This window comes from Pelodiscus sinensis, chromosome 3 (genome assembly GCF_052426305.1).
Source record: "Pelodiscus sinensis isolate ZL-2025 chromosome 3, ASM5242630v1, whole genome shotgun sequence".
Classification (NCBI taxonomy): domain Eukaryota; kingdom Metazoa; phylum Chordata; order Testudines; family Trionychidae; genus Pelodiscus; species Pelodiscus sinensis.
This window is the reverse complement of record NC_143054.1, coordinates 187430054-187451583: the sequence shown is the minus strand read 5'-3', so window position 1 is coordinate 187451583 and position 21530 is coordinate 187430054. Positions and strand designations below refer to the sequence as shown.

General features: G+C 43.6%; 1 protein-coding gene across 3 annotated transcripts in view; it reads right to left on the bottom strand.

The window, feature by feature from the left end:
• The window catches only part of WDPCP (WD repeat containing planar cell polarity effector), a 248485-nt gene that overhangs the window by 109081 nt on the left and 117874 nt on the right, over window positions 1–21530 (bottom strand). For all 3 annotated transcript variants that reach the window (XM_075925595.2, XM_014569024.4, XM_075925596.2), the window contains one exon: window positions 7376–7564. In XM_075925595.2, the coding sequence (XP_075781710.2) occupies window positions 7376–7564 (189 nt within the window). The remainder of the gene's footprint in view (window positions 1–7375; window positions 7565–21530) is intronic.

The following is a 21530-nucleotide window of genomic DNA, read 5'->3' as shown; positions in this document are numbered from 1 at the left end:
GTGCCGGTGCTGGCTGGATTTTACCACGGGAGGGGAGGGGAGGGGAGGGGGAGCAGGGAGCAGCGGCTGGTCCTTGTGCACCTGCCCCAGAATCGGGCCCAAGCTCGTGATCAGGGCTCCCGGGCGCTTCAAGAACAGACGCCCATGGTGCCGAGTCGGCTCCTGGCCCAGTGGTTCCCGAGCTCAGCGCTGCACCCGAGCGTCATGGCGAACGGCCCCAAACGCCCTTCCTCCCACGCGGCAAGGGCCCATGGTGCCTGGCAGGCAGGGGTTGGGGGGCCAGGAGGGCAGGGGCTGGGGGGCCGAGGAGACAGGGGCTGGGGGGGACAAGGGGACAGGGGGGCTGAGAGGGTCAGGAGGGCAGGGGCCGGGAGGGCCAGGAGGGCAGGGGCTGGGGGGACGAGGAGACAGGGGCTGGGGGGGACAAGGGGACAGGGGGGCTGAGAGGGTCAGGAGGGCAGGGGCCGGAAGGGCCAGGAGGGCAGGGGCTGGGGGGCCGGAGCTCCGGGCTCACGCGTCTAGACCCGGCCGGCGGCAGAGACGCGCTGAGCCCGCCCACGAGCAGGAGGCTGACTCGAGTATAAGCCGAGGGGACATTTTTTCAGCACAAAAACTGTGCTGAAAAACTCGGCTTATACTCGAGTATATACGGTAATCTGGACACATTGGAGAAATGGTTTAAGGTAAACAGAATGAAGTTTAATAAAGTACTCCACTTAGGAAGGAACAATGCATTTCACACATACAGGCTGTGTTTACATTGGCACCCGTTTCCGGAAAAGGGATGCTAATGTAGACTTCGGAAATGCAAATTCCATGGGGGATTTAAATATCCCCCGCGGCATTTGCATTTACAAGGCTGCCGCTTTTTTCCGGCTTGGGGATAAGCCGGAGAAAAGCGCCAGTCTAGACGTGATTCTCCGGAAAATAAGCCCTTTTCCAGAGGATCTCTTATTCCTACTTCCTAATTATACCTAATTTCTTATTTCCTACTTATCCCCAAGCCGGAAAAAAGCGGCTGCCATGTAAATGCAAATGCCGCGGGGGATATTTAAATCCCCCGCGGAATTTGCAATTCCGAAGTCTACATTAGCATCCCTTTTCCGGAAAGGGGTGCCAACGTAGACACAGCCACAGAGTGGGAAGTTACTGTCTAGGAAAGAGTACTGCAGAAAGAGCTCTAAGGGTCATAATGGACCACTAGCTAAATATGAGTCAACAGTGTGACGCTGTTGTAAAAAAAGTAAACATCATTCTGGGATGCATTATCAGGAGTGTTGTGACCAAGACACAAGAAGAAATTCTTCCTCTCTACTCTGTGCTGATTAGGCCTCAATTGGAGTATTGTGTCCGGTTCTGGGCACCACATTTCAAGAAAGATGTGGAGAAATCGGAGAGGGTCTGGAGAAGAACAACAAAAATGATTAAAGGTCTAGAAAACATGGCATATGAGAGAAGACTGAAAGAACTGGGTTTGTTTAGTCTGGAAAAGAGAAGATTGAGACATGATACCAGTTTTCAAGTACCTAAATGAGGAGAAGGGAGAAAAATTATTCTCCTTAATCTCTGATGATAGGTCAAGAAGCAATGGGCTTAAATTGTAGCAAGGGAGGTTTAGGTTGTACATTAGGAAAACATTCCTAACTGTCAGGGCGGTTAAGCATTGGAATAAATTGCCTTAGGAGGTTGTGGAATCTCCATCACTGAAGATATTTAAGAGCAGGTAAGATAGGCATCTATCCGGGATGATCTAGATCAGTGATTCTCAACGTGGTTGGCAAAACCACTTGGAGAAACCTTCTAATTGTCCGCTCTGGCATGTTTATTTACCGATGCCGCATCCATGGAGCCCCCCGGCTTCCCTTGGCTTCACACGGTGAACCGGAGCCAATTTCTGGCTGCGGCGCCGTTAAGTAAATATGCCGGAGCGGCCAATTAACAGGTTTCTCAAAGTGGTTTTATGAACCACACTGAGAAACACTGATCTAGATGGTTCTTGGTCCTGCCATGAAGGCAGGGGACTGGATTTGAAGACCTCATGAGGTCCCTTCCGGTTCTAGTGTTCTATGATTCTATGCATTTTTTTATATGATGTGATTGTTGCCTGGGAGTCAGGGTGATATATATGTTTTTAAGTGTAGACCAAATGATGTATGAAAGTCTCTATCTTTCTCAAATCACTGAAAGAATTTGATACAGTGGAACAGATTCTCCTTTTAAGATGGATGTACAAATCCCACTATTATTAATTAGAGCTTTGTGTCTGCATTAAAACAGAGTACTCCCAACCCACTGTCTCATTAGGCAAACAAAATCTCAATTTACTGCTATTAACATTTGTTTGAACTAGCCATTTCTGTATTTACTGATAATGGCTTTTTAATTGTATGCTTGCTTACATTTTATTGTATTAGGTTTGATAGCACTAAATGTTCTAATAATGCAGCCTTATAAACATAGGCAAGGTGTTAGTAAATTAGGTTTTGCATTATCTTAAATCTAAACAGTCAGATAAGATGAACTTTAAAGGTGTTTTCTTTCAAAGCAGCAGTCAATTTAGATTAAAATTGAATACAGAAATGCTATTGCAAAAACAACCCATACTCTCTTGCTATTGCTGTTTTCCTGACAGCATGTTTTGTACTTCTGAAATGTGGCAGCCTACGTGGAATATGGGTAACTACTAGCACAGTTATAGATTCATTAGAGAGCCCAGCTTGATGTTGGAGGCAGAAATAGAGATCTCAAAGATAACCGCCACACTGCTACAAATAAAAGGGCTCACTGGGTTCCACTAATAAAAATAAAACAAATTACCATGTCAAATTTGTTAGATTCATATAGAATAAATCCACGCTGGAATAAAAGTCTGTCTGTCATAAGACAGCATTAGGCTGCTACATGGGGAGAAAATACACAGACATCTATTTAGAATGTGCATATTTTCATAAGTTTCAAGAGCAACCTTTTTTTTTCACTGGTTACTTTACAAGTGCCCATTAAGAGAAGATTTTAGTGCTGTACATTTGTGGAGGGGACTTTATGGAAATCTCACTTGCATCTCATGCGGTAGAACAGGATTGTCCAACGATGGTTTGAGAGCAAGCTGGGCAGCTTACAATTTTTCTAAGATCTATGATCACCACATCCACTAGCCCCAGCCTTTCTTCCCATAAAGATGAGCCTGTTACACAGTTGTATTCTTGCTGGGCCATAGCATGACACCTGCTCACTCTAAATTTTGGAGTCTATTGCATTCCAGGATACAACTCAGTGGGAAGCCATTACACCACCATCTAGCAGAGATGAGGCTGAGTTCATTCTTCCATGTGGGGGAAGTCAGGAGGCACCGTAAGGGGATAAGTTGGTTACAGTGCAGAGAGGGCTAGGAGGAGATACAAGGACTGTGGAAAGATGGCTCTTAGAATAATATAATACTAGAACTAGAAGGGACCTCAACTAGTCATTATGTTCAGTCCCTTGCACTCAAGGCAAGACCACACATCATCTAGATCAGGGGTGGGCAAGTTACCTCTTATGGGCCAGATCCGGTCCAAGAAGCCACTGGTTCTGGCCTGCAGACATGCTGCCAGGACCCTAAGGCATGCAGCAGCTGCTGATTTAAGACCAGGGCTGCTCCATGTGGCTTTGTGCTCTGGAGGAAAAGGGAGGCTTCGTGTGATAGTCCTGCCTCCAGTCCAATCCTCAGCTCCTACTGCAGGGGTAGCCAACCCGTTGCAGATGAAGAACCAAAATAGTGGTGGATACAGCGCAAAGAGCTGAGGGAAAAAAGTTGTTCAGAAAAAAAAAAAAAAAAAAAAGCCCCGACGTGTTTGATTGAACAAAAACAATTTTTTTTTTTTAAGAGCAGGCATTGCCAGTTTAAGGTGACCATTCTGAAAGCGGCCATTTTGAACTCTGCATGGAACGCCACAACTTTGTCTCTTTCAGACAGAAACATGTTGCCCCTTTCAGAGCCGCGGGACTCAAGCCATGAGTTGGCCACCCCTGTCCTATTGGCTAGAAATAACCAGCCAGTAAGAGCTGAGAGATTGGCCTGGGGCATGGGACAGTGCAAGGCTCTCCCCCTCCTGGAGCTGAGAGCCACATCTAGGGAGCAGTCTGCAGTTTTAAGCAGTCTGGGGGCTGCAGCAGGCAGGGAGCCCAGCCTGCCTTGGGAGTGCTTCAGGGCTGCTATCTGGGAGATACTTAGGTAAGCGCCTCCCAGCCAAAGCCTGCCTCTGGCACCTCTGCCCCTCCTGTACCCCAACTCCTTTCCCCAGGTCACCATTCAAACCCTCTAAAACCCCTTGCCCCAGGTCAAAGCTCCCTCCCAGACCCTGTACCCCCTCCTATACTTCTTCCCCAGGCCAGAATCCTCTCCTGAACCCATACCCCCTCCCTGAGTCTACATCCCTATCCCCAATCCACTTCACAACCCCTTCCTTCACCCAAACTCCCTCTCAGATTTCACACTAGCTCCTTCACCCTAGTCCCTTACCCTGTGCACCCTTTTGCACCATCCTAGACCCTGCACCTCCTGCACAGAAAAGTGCGGCCTTTGACCACTTTCCAAAATCTTGCAGTGGCCCCCCACCAAAAATTATTGCCCATTCCTGATAGATGTCTAGCCAACTTGCTCTTAAGTATCTCCAGTGATGGAGACTCCACAACCACCTTAGGCTATTTATTCCAGTGTTTAACCACCCTGACAGTTAGGAAGTTTTTCCTAATGTCCAACCTAAACCTCCCTTGCTGCAGTTTAAGCCCATTGCTTCTTGTCCTGTCATCAGAGATTAAGAAGAATAATGTTTCTCCCTCCTCCCTGTAACACTCTTATAATAGGTACTTTAAAACTGCTATCATGTCCCCTCTCAGTCTTCTCTTTTCCAAACTAAACCAACCTAATTCTTCCAGCCTTCGTTCATAGGTCATGTTTTGTAGACCTTTAATAATTTTTGCTGCTCCGCTCTGGACCTACTCTAATTCCTCCACATCTCTGAAATGTGGTGACTGGAACTACAGTTGAGGCCTAACCAGCACAGAGTAGAGCAGAAGAATTACTTCTCATGTCTTGCTTACATGACTCCTGTTAATGCATTCCAGAATGATGTTTGCCTTTTTTGTAGTAGTGTCACTCTGTTGACTCATATTTAGCTTGTGGTCCACTATGACCCCTAGATCCCTTTCTGGAGTACTCCTTCCTAGACAGTCACTTTCCATGCTGTATGTGTGAAACTAATTGTTCCTTCCTAAGTGGAGCACTTTGCATTTGTTCTCGTTGAATTTAATCTTATTTACATCAGACCATTTCTCCAGTTTGTCCAGATCATTTTGAATTATAATCCTATCCTCCAAAGCACTTGCAACTTCTCCCAACTTGGTATTATTTGCAAGCTTTATAAGCATACTCTCTATGCCAATATCTAAATTGTTCATGAAGATATTGAACAGAACTGGTTCCAAAACTGGTCCCTGTGGAACCCCATTTGTAATGCCTTTCCAGGATGACTGTGAACCGTTAATAACTACTCTCCGAGGTCAGATCTAAACTTGTAGGGAACATCAAATGAGGATACGTAACTCCAGGTACGTTAATTACATAGCTGGAGGCAGCGTACCTTGTTCTGCATTTCCCCGCAGGACAACCTGGCCTCCATCTTGGTGCCCCTTCTTCTCCAGGCTTTTGGTGCCAAGACGGAGGAAAGAGAGGAAACAGGGAGTGCCACATGACAGTAAATCTGCCCAGCACCTGGAAAGCATATAGGGGAGCGTCTGTCACTCTGACAGGGCTCTGTGTCTTTGGATGCTGTGCAAGCAGGTCATCCCAGTGGGGCACAGAGACCTCCCACAGTGAGCCAGCCTTGCTGAGAGCTAGAGCCAGGGGAGATAACATCTAGAAGGGACCCTTTAACTTACATCCACACACAAAACCAGAGAGAGAGTGTCTGCATACGACACACAGAATGGCATGGGACAGAAGATTGAGAGAAGTCCACTTACCTGTTCCAGAGGTTCCTGGAATCCAGTTACTGACATTCCTGTGTCATCCAAGTGTCTGAAGGACATAGTATAGTCCTTCTCTATTGTCTTGTTCCCCTATTGTAAGGGTCTGAGCTCTGGGGTTCATCCCCTATGGTAACATCTATGCTAACATCCGAGCCACTATTGTTATGTTGCAGGGTGTCCTAGTTCGTTTATTTGTGTTATCTAATAAAGATCCTGTTGTTTTATCTAATCTGCCTGCGTCTCAACCACACTAAACACCGATGATAGATGCGGAGGGGGTAGGATACTGCAGACTGCCCATCTTCTGACCAGTAAAATCATAGATCTAACTGTTTCGGGCTAACATACTCATTGCACAAGCAGGAGTACTGGCAGCCGGCAGGGGTGCCTTCTGAGTTCAATTTAGTGAGTCTTAACTAGATCCGCTAAATCGAACTCTGGAAAATCAGTTACAGCAGTGACGATCTTCCGTTTAGTGTAAACATGGCCTGAGAATGAAAATGGTTATCAAACCACTCCTGAATTGAAAGACTGCCCTTTTTGCAAATACTCCCAAATTGAACTAAATAACTCCTGTGCCTTCCAGTCATGATGCCCTTTCTTAATTGGGTGCTGCTTCCAAATTTTAAAATATATAAATACATATTTGAGTCTGTATTGACCAATGTTAGTCACTGATTTCAATACAAGAGAGATACAAATGTGTGTGTATAAATATTACAATATACATGCATACATATACACATAGGTATAATCATTATTGTATCATATAGTATCATAGGCATATCACAAAGATGATGTATATCATGCAATATATATTTAGGTATATGTATATATTACATAATGCATGTATTTTTACAGGGCTGGCCCACAACATTTTGGCACCTGATGGGGGGAGCTCAAATGATGCCCCCATGCCACCATTTTCCTGCCTGCCTGTTATTTCTCTTGCGCCCTCCTTCCTCCAGCACAGCACTCCACCATCTCTGTGCATCTAGAGCAGAGAGGATACATATGCACCAGCAGCAGACACAATTTTCTATACTCTGGGTCCTAGTGGCACCCCTCCACAGTCTGGCACCTCAGTTCGCCTCATGGTAAGGCCAGCCCTGTATTTTTACACCTTTCTTCCATTAATATGAATTAAAATACAATTAATATTTTTGTATAATCTTATTGAAAATATCTCTAGAATGATGACCTTTAATGACTTTACAATGATGTTTGATTGCAGAATAGCAACGCGTCATTTATACCTAGTAAATATTGAGCCTTCTTTTTAAAGCTAGTTGTATGATCCCAGTAATTCAAGCAGAGATTTTAAACTATAAGCATAAATATTGATGAAATACACCCAAACTCTGACCTTCTCTCTCTGGTGTCAGCTTCTGTCTAAGAAGGTGATTTACAATGGCACTCATGCTCATGTAACACTGATGACCCATAGTGTCCCAGTTCATGCTGCTCAGGACACTAATCGCTTCGGATATCTCATCGTAACGAACATACTGGTGGATGAGTTCCACAACTCCCAGCTGTCCTCTTGTGATGACACCTGTCATAGGAAACATTAAAGCCAAGGATAGCACCATAACATTGTAGATCAATAATTTTCTGTTTTTCTGCCATAAAAATGTTGGTCCTTATTAATTCAGGTTTTAACAAGTAAATGAGCTTTATGTTTCAATATTGTACTGTGCATTTGTACAGCACCTTTTATCTAAACATATCTAGCCTCAATATGCTTTACATTGCGCAGAAAACTCAAGTGAAATATGGGGCGGGGAATGTGGCATATGCTTACCAGCAACAACAGCACTACATAATGGTTTACATTATTTGTTTATTTTAAATTATTTATAGGCCTTTCTACAGTGTTCATCACAGTAATAACTGAACTTCTCACATATGTTAATAAATTAATTTTTACAATGCTTCTTCCGTTGTAAGGAGGTAGTGTTGGAGAAAACAGAAAGCAAAGAATAGCCTAAACTGTTTTTACATTCACCTACAACTGGTCAAATGGCACAGCTGCACCAAGATTAGAGAAGGAGATTCTTGCTAACTTAAAATGATTACTTCTTAGAACAGCTGGTTCAAAAGCACACAAAAGAGGCTATTTCAGCTTAGTCTTAAGTAACATACAGGAGTTAATTACAATTGCTGAGCTACTAAGTAATAGTGACTAAAGTACAATTAGGTTCAACATGCTCAGAAGCAAAAGGCAACACCGTGATAAAAAAAACTTTAGAAAGGGAGAATTCAGTCAAATAAGATGGCTAGTCAAACAACCCCTAAAATCAAAAAGAAAGGAAATAAAATCCTTACAGGTGGCATGGATATTACTTAAAAACAATAACAGATACTCAGGCACGCATTCCACCAAACAAAGAGGGAACTAAAATGGTAAACTGCAAGCCAATGGCAAGGTTCTAGAAAGGCTATGTGAACTAAACAGAAATCCTTCAATATTTGGAAATCTTACCCTAGTGAAGCCAGTAAACAGGGGCCCAAAGGAACAGCAATATGTAAGAGGTAAATTAGAAGGGACAAAATGGATTCTGAAGAGCAAATAGCTGAAAGTGTAAAAAAAAATAAGAATTTTTTTAAAGTACAGGCAGTCCCCGGGTTACGTACAAGATAGGGACTGTAGGTTTGTTCTTAAGTTGAATCTGTATGTAAGTCGGAACTGGCATCCAGATTCAGCCGCTGCTGAAACTGATCAGTTTCAACAGCAGCTGAATCTGGACGCCAGTTCTGACTTACATACAGATTCAACTTAAGAACTCCAGGCATCCCCAAGTCAGCTGCTGCTGAAACTGATCAGCGGCTGATTCCAGGAAGCCCGGGGCAGGGGCTTCCTGTAGTCAGCCACTGGTCAGTTTCAGCAGCGGCTGACTTGTGGACGCCTGGGGCAGAGCAGCTGGGGTGCTGCTGGGTTGGTCCGCTTTGCTGTCCGCTGCCCGCGTGTTCTGCCGCTTTGCTCCCCGTCCCCCTGGTCTGCAGACCAGGGAGACGGGGAGCAAAGCAGAGCAAAGCCGCGGAGCACACGGGCAGCGGACAGCCCAGACGTGTCTGGGCTGTCTGCTGCCCACGTGCTCCGCCGCTTTGCTTCCTCTCCTTGGTCTGCTGGAGACCAGGGAGAGGGCCCCGTTCGTAACTGCGGATCCGACATAAGTCGGATCCGCGTAACTCGGGGACTGCCTGTACATCGAAAGCAGAAAGCCTGCAGACCAGGGAGATGAAAGCAGAAAGCCTGCAGAAAGCAGAAAGCCTGCAGACCAGGGAGACGCTGAACAAAGCGGCGGAGCACCCGGCTGGACCCGTGCCGCTTCCAGCTGATCTGGAAGCGGCGTGGGTCCGGCCCCCGGTGCTCCGCCACTTTGCTCCCGTCTCGGGGAGACGGGGAGCAGCTTTTCTCGCCCCGGAGAAGGCGGGCGGCGGGACCAGGTGCCCCGCTGCTCTAGTTCTCTGGGGCGAGAAATCCCCGTTCGTAACTGCGGATCCGACATAAGTCGGATCCGCGTAACTCGGGGACTGCCTGTATTTTTAAAATGCTAGAGAGGTGATATGGGGGATACTGGAAGCCATAAATCTGTACGTGGTCAGCTGATTGAAATGACAATTGAAAATAAAATAATGAACACCTATAAGATCATGAAATGATAGGGTCAGTTTCTACAAATGAAAATCATGTCTCTCTAATATATGAATGTTCTTTGAACACATCAATAACATAATGAATAAAGGAGAAACAGTACGAATGTATTTAGACTTTCAAAAGGCTTTTGTCAACATCTCTCACAAAAGACTATTAAAGAAGCTACCCTGCCTTGGAGTGAGAGGGAAATACTGTCATGGATCAAAAACCAGGCAGGAGACAGAAAGCAAAGAGTAGAATTAAACAGTCAAGAGAATGTCTGCAGGTGCTGGCTGCTCCAACCCAACATATTAAAAACAACCTAATCAGCTACAACATCATCAGCTTTCCAACTCAGTAATTCTGAAGCTAAGAGGACGCTGAATGTAAATTTTCATGGCAAGGCAAGCACCCAAAATCCAAACTTCTGCTGTCTAGGAGTCACCCTCGATTGCAGCCTTACCTATCAACAACATCTGAATCAGGTGAATCATAAAACAAAGTTGTGCAATCAATATCATCCAGGGTCTGACTAGGGTTATAATGCTTGAATGCTTTAATTTATTCCACAGCTGAGTACTACGCAGTATGTTGGGGAAGAAGTTCATATATGGATCTCACTGATTTCTGGTTAAGTGAGGCTATGAGACACGTAACTCCCACTGCCACTCCACTGCCTTGGTTCCACTTGTTGCTAACATCTCTCCTCCAGCCATCTAGTGAGAGGTGGCAATATTATGTGAGTACAAGAAAGCTCTTGGTAACCCACAGCTACCACATCACGACAACCTTGTTCGCCATCTTCACACTCGCTCCAACCATTCTGGGCAGCCCGAGAAACTTTTTTGTCCTCCAGCTTCAACCCATAAGGCACCTGGTAGGTGCAATGGGAAAGCTCTGATGTAAACAAGCATCCCACCATTGAACTGCCTGGTTTCTTGCTGGGCTGAAAACAGCCGATGACCATCCACAACATTGGGATATTACATGGAAGATGTGTGCATCTGATGCACAAATGGAGAATCAAGGATTCACCCTAGCGTGAATGTGGAGACCTTTAAACTATCAAACACATTGTGAACAAGTGCCCCATCTTTTCATATCCAGAAGGTATTGTACATGTGCACTCCTCAAAATGGATTTCAGACCTTGCTGTTAACTAGTCAATTTTGCTATTTCCATACAAAAGAAGAATGGTGAATTTTCATCATGGAAGAAGGTTTACAGTGGGATGCTTCAAAGTTCCTCTCTGTCCCATGTGTAATATATTTATTAATGATCTGGAATGGAGGGTGTACAGTGAAGGAGCAAAGTTTGCAGATGTCACAATTATTTTGGTGAGTGAAGAAGAGAAAGGATTGTGAAGCACTTCAGAGGGACATAACTAAGCTAAGAGAATGGGCAACATGATGGCAAATGAAATTCAATGTCATTAATGCAGAGTACTGAATATTGGAAGGAAAAATATGCAAGTAATTCATACACCTTACAAGGCTCTAAAGGGCATTAAGAATCATAGACAGCTCAACGGGGACCTCTGTTGAATGTGCAGGTCTGGTTAGAAAAGCAAAGAAAATATGAGGGTGAATAAGGATTGGGGCTAAAAGCAAGGAAGAAAATATTGTTATGCTTTTATGTGAATCAGTGGCACAGTATCATCGGGAGTACTCTGCACATTACTGGTCATCACATCTCAATTACAGGAAGTTTAGAGAAGGAAGGCAAGCATGGATATGGAAAAGCTCATGAAGAGTTATTGAAAAGATTAGTTTACCATAGAAAGAAGTCAAATAAGAGGGAACATGATAAAATATAAACATATAAAAATAATAAAAAATATTTATAAAAATATAAATATATATAAAAAAGGTGCTCTGGCACCTCACTACCCTCATGTTCTCCAGTACAGTTCCAGCATCTCTCACTATGCTCCAACCCACTCCTTCTTGCTGGGTGATCGCTGCCCTGTTTCATTCTCGGGCCTGGCTCTAGTTCTTGGCTGGAGACACTAGTAGGCTCATCCACTCCCCCTGCCGTCAGTCCTCCCTGAAATGCAGGCTTCAGCTGTCTGACTCAGAGAATCAGCAGGTGTCTCTCCCTCCATCCCTTCCTGGGGGTGACTTTCCAGCCTGGGAATGATTGCAGGCAGTCCCCAGACTGTCTCCCTGCCTTCTGCTTTTACCAGCCTGATCTGGTTGCATTGCTCACAAGGGAACTATTACTGCTTCCTCTCTGAGTGGCATCCCTTCACTGAAGCCTTGAGCCCAGCTCTTCTTTCCCTCTGAGCGCTCATTTGGGCTTTTTCTCTGGGTACATCTGTACTACACAGCCTATGCCACATAATGTAGACAGAAGGAGCCTCGCTGATGGTACTTGAATAACCAATTCCCAGCAGAAGCCCTCTTCCTTCCACATAACTGCATCTACACTTGGGGTTATATTGGCATAACAATGTAGGCCAGAACGGTGTTTTTTTCACACCCTTCATCAATATAGCGATTGTGATATAACTTTCCAGTGCAAATCAGGCCTCACTCTCAGAACTCTGGATTCTGCATTCGCTCTTTACTTTGGGGTGTCTCTTATTTATAGCTCTCCAGGGCAGCCCCATCCTCCTTATTATGTTCTCCTCCTAACACGCACCTGGCCTGGAACAGAAGATTTACACGGATGTTCCATAACTGTCACTCAACTCTCATTTTAAGAAAAACATAGCAGTAGGAAAGAGAAAATAGAACCTAAGAATTGCAGTCAAAGACTCAAAGAAAGGTAAGAAGAGAACTTTCTTCTAATGGAGAAGAGCAGAGACAAGCTGCAGAATGCCATATCTCACAAAACTTCCTCAAATGCAACTGTGAGTGTAGTTTGCACAGGCATACAAGAGCGAAGAGGCAGGAAAGCTGGAAAACAGGTATAGCCAGATGTCAATGACCAGCAAGTGGTTGGTATGCCATGTCTGATGTTTCTAGACCATTTGAAAGGCTCTGTCTGTTAGAGAGAGTAAGACAATGATATTTTTAATTTTTTTCAGTATCATTTAAAGGACACGTGCTTGCCTACTAGACTACATTTTACACTGTTACAGTAATTCCTCATTTAACACGTGCCTGCTTAACACGTTTTTGCGATAGCACGATTTTTTTTTTAGGGAACGTTTTTTGAATTACATGACCGTCCCTGGAATAACATGATTTCCCCAGCTGGCCTGTTTCCAATGGCTGTGCGGGGCTTCCCTTGCCTCCCTGCAAAGCGGCAGAGGGTTCGCCGCTCGCCGCGCCGTTCCCCGCTGACTCCCCCTCACTGGACACCTTGCCCTCTCTCCACCGTCCTTGCTTGCAGGCCAATGGCTGGGTTTCCCCAGCTGGCCCATTGCTGGTAGCTGCGAGGGGCTTCCTCCGCCTCCCTGCAAAGCGGCGAAGGGTTTGCTGCTTGCCACGCTGTTCCCTGGCGACCCCCCGTTGCTGGATGCAGTGCGGGTCCCGGCAGACCCGTCACAGGGGCATACTCCCATCCCAATCCCCCTCCTCTCTCCTCTCCTTCCCTTCCCTTCCCCAGAGCAAAATACCTCCCCTCCCTGCTGTAACCCAGTCCCCTTTCTCCCTCAACCTTATGTCCCGGTCCCAACAGACACCACTGCTTGAAACACAACCCCCACCTTTTCCATTATTTTCAATGGGAAATTTGACCCCGCATAACACGTTTTCACTTAACACGATCATTTTCTGAAACATATCTATAGTGTTAAATGAGGAATTACTGTATTTACTGTATGGAAACGTTCTCTGTGTAATTGCTGTTTTTACATTGATGTGGTGTATACATGCATATTTCTGGTAATGATATTATCTAATTGTTATGGTAGTCCTTCTTCTTTAGTGTTTATAGTATGTTTTTAAAGTATTGCACAAGCTAAGTAATATTGATGTTAATTACTGAAGGAAGATGGAGATAATTGTTTATATGTTATGAAATATAATGTAGTACACTAGGGCAAGATTGGTATTGTTATTTTTCTGAATTTAAATTAGCTAGGCAGAGCACTGGAGGCTTCTCAAATTTGTCCAGATATCTGTGGTGGCAGCTGGAAGTAAAAACTATTTTGCACATGGTCTTAGCAATTATTTCATCCGGAGCAGTTCATCCGGAGCAGTTCAGAAAGTCTTGAGATAAATTATTACTAGCTATAACAAGGGTCTTGATTTTCAGAACTACACAGGTCCAAAAAAAAAAAGTAGACACCATCTACAGTGAAATACAAAGTTACTTGGCAAATCTATGCTGTGTGGTTTCACACATGTGAGCTACTTGGTTAAGCTTTCCCGGGAGAGTACCCTGATAATGAAAATCTCTCTTTGATGATTAAGTTAATGCAGAATGATCACCTGCCCTGCAAGGGTTAAAATCATAGGATGGGATGCAATATCTGGTGGTAGAATAAAAAAAACCCAGAATTGTATAAAGGCCGTAAATTTAGATCTTTATAGCAAATCAAAAGCACAAATTACTCTGAGAAGAGAGTGATATCTATACCAGATCAAATATGCACTATCACCCTGAAACTTTATTCTTTTTGTATAGATCTGCTGATTCTAGCAAACACATACAAAAAACCTGCAATATCCATAGTGCCCTATATACAGATATTAGGAGCCAAATTCTTATTATAGACATTGATTCAGCAAGGTACTTATGTACAGATGTAACTTCAAGCATGGATGCAGTGTCAGAAACTACAACTCCATCTTTAAAATACCCTGCTATAGACTGGGTATTTTACTACTGGGAACCTGCCATCAGCAATGTGTCCTAACACAGTACATTAGCTATACCACATAAGCACAACACAGCGAGTTAATGAGAGTTTTCACCTTTCAGTGCTGAATGTCTGTTTTTTCCATCACATGCCTCTAATGTATTTTTATATAATGTGTATGTGTACTAAATATTAATTAACAGAGCCCCAAAAATTGCAGATCTCAGCAATGAGGACTGACTATTCAGAACAGTATTTCACCTTGTTAATGTGGCAAGCAGACAGAAAGCTACAATCAATACTGAAGCAAGAGGGGACTTTATATTCTGATGTGCATCGCTGGCTATGGATGAAGAAAACATGGTCTTCTGTGTAGAAGAGATTGTATGGTAATTTACACAATGAATTTTAAAATGTGATAACTTTCAACTGTGGAGGTCACCATCTTCCCATTTGGATGCTTGACTTCTCTTGGGTGGTACGCTTCCAAGTGACCTACTTTGGGAAAAAGAGGTGAGAGCCAACTCATTGCCTAATTGATTTAGGAACAGTGCCCAGGGAAGCAGTCCAATTAAGTTTACTAACTGGCAATTAGCAGAAAGGCCTCTAAATCCCTGCACTGAGAGTCTGTTTGCCTTAATAAAAACATAAATGTGCTAGAGCTAGGTAAGGGAGAGCAGTGCTTTCTGGAAAGCTGTCGTGAGTAGACCCCACAAGGGAGGACTGAAAGAAAAGCAAGGTACACATGAGCAGAGTGCCTTCTGTCTGACAGGTAACCAGGTAATTTAGAGGTTTATTTTTTAAATGGATGACATGCATAAAAACATCAAACAGCCGCTTTAACTAGTGTTCTGTCTGGTGCTTTACAACTGCTAAGCCATATTGGACACGGTAGAGCTGCACTATTGGATAATAAATGGCACTCGATAAACATTTTTTTAATAGTATTTTTGGATAAAAGTGACAAACAGGTTAGCTCTTTTCAATCAATAAAAGCATGGCTAAATCTGATATTTTGCTTCTTGCTAAAGCTAAACAATATCAGTTTACCAATGTGTAGTTAGACCTTGAAGACTGTGTTATCTGAATCACTTTTAGTCTAGTCTTTTAGGGCTTGTCTTCACTTAATTTTTGTTAGTCTCTAAGGTGCCACAGGACTAATTGTTTTTACAGTTACGCAATGTCACAGCTACTCATCTGAGACTTTTTATCCTGAGAGCAACACTCTAGAGATCGATCTTCCAGGGTTTGATTTAGCGGGTCTAGTAAGGACCCGCTAAATCAACCACTTATAGTGCTTTGTTGATCACAGCACTCCACCAGGTCACAAGGAGTAAAGGAAGTCGATGAGAGAAAATTTCTCCCATTGACCTCCTGCAGTGGGGATGCCACAGAATTTGACTTAAGGTACACTGACTGCAACTATGTTATTCTTGTAGCTAGATTTGTGTATCTTAGGTCAACTTTCTCTCGTAGTGTAGACCTGGACTTTCTTTAATCAGAAGTTTTTTTCTCTATAAAAGGTTACTTGAATATCATTGAGGAAAAGATTTACAATTGACAGACTTGTCAACAAATTCAGGTCTAGAGCCACAAACATATTTAGGCACCTAACTGCCTCTTCAGGGGCCTAAGTCCAACATTCAGATGCCACTGACGTTCTCAAAACCACCACTCTGCTGCTTCCTAACATGGTAGGTGCCTATGTTTTTGCCAGTAGGGCATGCACAAAGTTATGCTACATCACAGCACTGATGAGAGACTTAGCTCATGCCTATGTCATGGCAGCCTTCCCAAATTAGACCTTTCCCTATCTATCTTGCCTGAAGGTCCCAATCCTGTAAGTGTTTTCACAGAAAACTTACAGGCAGCCTGGGATGTATGCGTGTGCACCCACATGTCTATATGATGCAGAAATACCCAACAGCCCAGTAGTTGGGGCACTCATTTGGGTTGAGGGTTCAAGACCTTGCTCAGATTGGGCAAAGGAGGGATTTGAACTTAGGTCTCCTGTATTTTACATAAATGCCCCAATCACTGGACTAGGGGCTATGTGAGGGCATATCCATCTGTCTGTCTTTCTCTTGCTCTCGGTGTCTGTGAGAAAGGGCATAGGCTATTTAAATAGTTTTAGGACCTACCTCCAAGGGAAGGCTTGCAGCTGGGGATCCTACGTGTATATGCCCTGTAAAACACATGGCTCAGGCTCAGATCAGTAAGCATTAGGCCACTGAACACTTTTGTGAATCTAGTTCCTAAGCCCTACCCCTTTCCTCTGCCTTTCACTCCTGGCTAGTTTAGGCAGCTCCTCCCTCAGGTTGCTGGTTGCTGAAGATGCCTTTCTTAGGCAAGGGACTCTCTCCATTCACTGTGGAGAGAGCTAGGGCCCCTAACTCAGGACTCAGAATGCCATTTGGCAGAAGGGTGCCTAGGAGTTAGGCACTGAAAATCCCATCTAGCTCTCACTGCCACCTAATTAAAAAAGGCAGCTGGAGTTTGTTGTGATCTCACTAGGGCATGGGCTCCCAAACTGGAGGATGTGCCCCCCTGGGGGGGCATGAAGAAATTCCAGGGGGGGGGGGGCGTGAGGTGACTAGACCCCCCATCAAGTTTTGCTGCCCCGCTCAGTTCTTTTTTTTTTTTTTGCTCAACAAGTTTTGCTGCTTTTTTGGGGGGGAGGGGGTATGAGGGTTTTTCAAAAATCAAAAAGGGGGGCCTGATGCCAAAAAGTTTGGGGACCACTGCACTAGGGATTTACATGGCAATTAAAATGTACATACAAAACCACCACTCCGCTGCCTCCTAATGTGGTAGGTGCCTATATTACTGCACCTTCACCTTGTTGGACAAGCAGCGGGGGAAAATGCTGAAATTTCCTAGTGGCATTACATCCAACATGGCTCTCTGGCACAGGACTGTCTCTTTATACAAAGTATTGAACTGGAGGTCAAGAGACTTAAGCTTGATTTTCCTCTCACTTACCTTCACTTTATACTCTCTTGAGTGGTGTCAATCCTGATTCTCCTAGGTGTGAGAGGAAAATTAGATCTCTACAGGGCTCTATTCCTGCATCGTCCCTTGACTTGCAGCATAACTTTGAAAAGTCATTTAGCATCTCTGTGCCTCATTTCCTCCACTTTTAACCTCCATGAGGCTAATAATGCTTCTTTGTCTTTGTACAGAACTCTTGCGCTCTACAGATGAAAAATGCTATAAATTCTAAATATTATTTTTACTACTTCTACCTCAGTTCACAAATCCAAATATGTTAATTTTCTCCTGCCCTAAATTATATAAAAGCATTTGCCTCGTATGAGGAGTTCTGAATAAAGGAAATGGGATACCACATGTGCTGGAGTCAGGAAGAACATTAAACAGAGTCGTAGTAGATATCACCTCACTGCTCAACCTGCTGCAGACCAAATGTGGGATGCACAATTTGACAAATATCCATCAGGAGGGAGGGACACACACACATGCGTGTGCACACACCCCTATAGACACACATCCATTCATGGGATCTACACCTTTAGTGTGAATAGTCATTCTATAAAAATGGTTATTCTTCAGGATGTGTTGCACATGTCCATTCCATGGCAGGTGCATATGCATCACTGGAGAATTTTTTCCCCATAGCAGTAACTATAGAATCATAGAATCGTAGAACTGGAAGGGACCTTGAAGGTCATTGAGTCCAGTCCCATGCCCTCACAGCAGGACCCAGTACCATCTAGACCAGGGGTGTCCAAACTTTTTTCAAAGAGGGCCAGATTTGATGAAGTGAACATGCGTGAGGGCCGACCATTTTGCCTGACATTCTTTGAACCATTAAAATTAAATGCAAATTAACTATTTTATGCAAAGTTTATTGCAAACGGCATACTTTTCATTTCGTCACATGGATGACCAATCTAAACAGGTGTTAAATCACTCTGCCTTTCATATCTGAAGGCCAGATGAAAAAAAAATCCAGGAAGCTGAAATATATGTCAGGAACATTGTAAAGTACATTACATATTATTGGTAATAAAGGTTGTCTGTCAACTTTTAAGTTCAAAAAATATGAACAGGAACATAACACCAAGTGTATATGTTGTGTCCAAATATATTTATAACTGATTTAGACCAACTGACATTAACTGAGATTTTACAATGTATTCATCTCAATACATATGGATTCGTTGGGGGCCATAAAAGATAGATATTGCCAAATTACCTGTGGGGCGTATTAAACCGGAACACGGGCCGCAATTGGCCCGCGGGCCGGACTTTGGACATGGCTGATCTAGACCATCCCTGATAGATATCCATTTACTGCTCTTAAATATCTCCAGTGATGGGGATTCCACAACCTCCCAAGGCAATTTTTCCAGTGTTTAACCATCCTGACAATTAGGAAGTTTTTCCTAATGTCCAACTTAAACCTCCCTTGCTGCAGTTTAAGCCCATTGCTTCTTGTCCTATCCACAGAGGACAAGAAGAACAGTTTTTCTCCCTCCTCCTTGTAACACTTTTCTAGGTACTTGAAAACTGCTATCATGTCCCTTCTCAGTCTTCTCTTTTCTAAACTAAACAAGCCCAATTCTTTTAGTCTTTACTCAGAGCTCATGTTCTCTAGACCTTTAATCATTCTTGTTGCTCTTCTTTGGACCTTCTCCAATTTTTCCACATCTTTCTTGAAAAATGGTGCCCAGAACTGGACACAATACTCCTACTCAGCTCAGAGTAGAGTGGAAGAATGACTTCTTGTGTCTTGCTCACAACACTCCTGTTAATGCATCCCAGAATCATGTTTGCTTTTTTTGCAACAGCGTCATACTGTTGACTCATCTTTAGCTTGTGGTCCATTATGACCCCTAGATTCCTTTCTGCTGTACTCCTTCCTAGACATTAACTTCCTATTCTGTATGTGTGAAACTGATTGTTCCTTCCTAAGGTGGAGTACTTTGCATTTTGTCCTTATTAAACTTCATCCTATTTACCTCAGACCATTTGTTCAATTTGTTCCGATCATTTTGAATTATGACCCTATCCTCCAAAGCAGTTTGAACCCCTCCCAACTTGGTATCATCTGTAAATTTAATAAGCTGTTGAGGCATTATATGCACTTGCTGCATACCCATGTTGCTAGCTGAGGGAACCACCCTTTCAGTTCCTTCACACTGGAAGCAAGTATATGTTGTGATTCCAATGCAGAGGGGAAGGAGGGTGGGTCATGGAATGGACATGCGCAGCACATCTTAAAGAACAACTTTTTATTCTGAGTTCTTGCATGTGTCCATTCATTCTGAGTGACTCATAAGCAGTTGCAGATGAAGAAGGGAATTGGAGTCTACTGGAGCAAGCACTGCAACACCGTGCTCTCAAATCTAGAAATAATCTCCTGAGTTCTGAGAGAAAACACAATGGGCAATGAACCTATGAACCAAGCCACTACCTTGCAAAAGTCACTGATGTGAATGTGACCCGAAAAAGTCACTGGCAGTGGTTGAACTGTCATAAAGTGTGTTAAAACTCATGGAGATAGTAGAACTATAACAATATTGAGCACAGATGTATACAGGAGGAACTTTAGGAAGAAATCTTCTGTGAAGTGACATGTTGTCCTTCATCCTGTCAGCAAAAGAGACAACTAAGTGTAGAGACATTCTAAAACAGTCAGTCCTGTTCTGGTGAAAGCGAACACCCTATGAATGTTTAAAGTCTGAAGTTTTTCCTCACCTTTGTGAGAGTAAATTCTATGGAAAAGAGTTGCTAAGTAGACAGGTGATTTAGATGGAAATCGGACACACTTGAGTTGTGGGTTCATATTAACTTTATCAAGCTCTGTCTTAGCAGGGTCACCCATCATAGCCTGAACCTCTGCTACCCTCCTGCCTGAATGCTACTTTCATTGAAGAGATGAGAAAATGAGCATGTAGCTATAGACTCAAAGCGGGAAGCCTATTAAAACCACAAAAAACAAATTTAGGTCTCAGGATGGTGTTGAGTCCCTAATAAATCAGATAACCCAGTCCAAACCTTTCAAAAGCCAAAAGAGAGTTGAAAAAAACAGATCTTCCCAGTACAAGAGGCTGGAATCTAGAGACAGCTGCCCAATGAATCCTCAGGAAATGGACTGAAAGGTTTTTTTCCTTTAGAAGAAGAAGGTAATCCAAATTCAAATGAGAAGAGCCTGTGAGGAGTAGGTATCTTTCTTCTGGGATCACCAACAACCTCTTCCATTTCTTGATGTAAATATACCTGCCAGAGGTTTTCTGATATTTAAAAGAATTTTTTTGCATTCCAAGGAAACAGACAGATGCCTGGGGAGTTAACCACTGATCATCTGAAAAGTCTGATGTCAGCCAAGAGGGCTGGGACTTAGAGTCTGGCTGTGGTCTACAAAACGATGCCCCAAACTTCCGGAGAAGTATGGTTCTGAAAGGCTAATCAGGTCTGAAAATGAATGGTGATGGGGTCTGACTAGGGCTATCAAAATTAAGATGGAGTGATCATGTTTGAGTTTGTTCAAAGCTCTCAACACAATCACCATAGGGACTGGAGGAAAAGTGTAAAGACGTTTCCCCTTCCAGGACAGAAGGAAGGCATCTGGCACAGACTCTGGACTGTGACCTGCTCCTGTTATGTTGTATAGTGAATCGGTCTATTTTTGCTATCACTCAAATCTGAAAAATAGACTTTCTATATCAGGTCCAAGTGATCACATTCACATCTTTACTAAATGATCTGCCATACCATTCTGAGATGCTTTGAGTGTAATCTTGTTCCTGATGCAGGAACACGAAAGTTCATTTTCTCTTGACACAGGGATCTGACCTGTCGCCTTCCTGCTTATTTAAACAGAACACTGTTATCTACATGCACCCTTACGGGTGTGAGGAATAAACACTTGAAAGGCTAGGCTAGATAGGTCGAGTTCTCAAATACTGATGTGGAGGGAGAGATTCTGATTTGACCAGAGATCTTGTGTCTGAAAGGCCTCTAAATGAGCTCCCTGCCAGCTGAGAGAGGAAGCCTCCATGACTATGGTCATGGACAACAGGAATCCCATTACATATATTGGCAGGATACATCCGCCAGTCCAGGGACGACAAAACACTTACAGTAAGTGAATCTGCCAGTCCA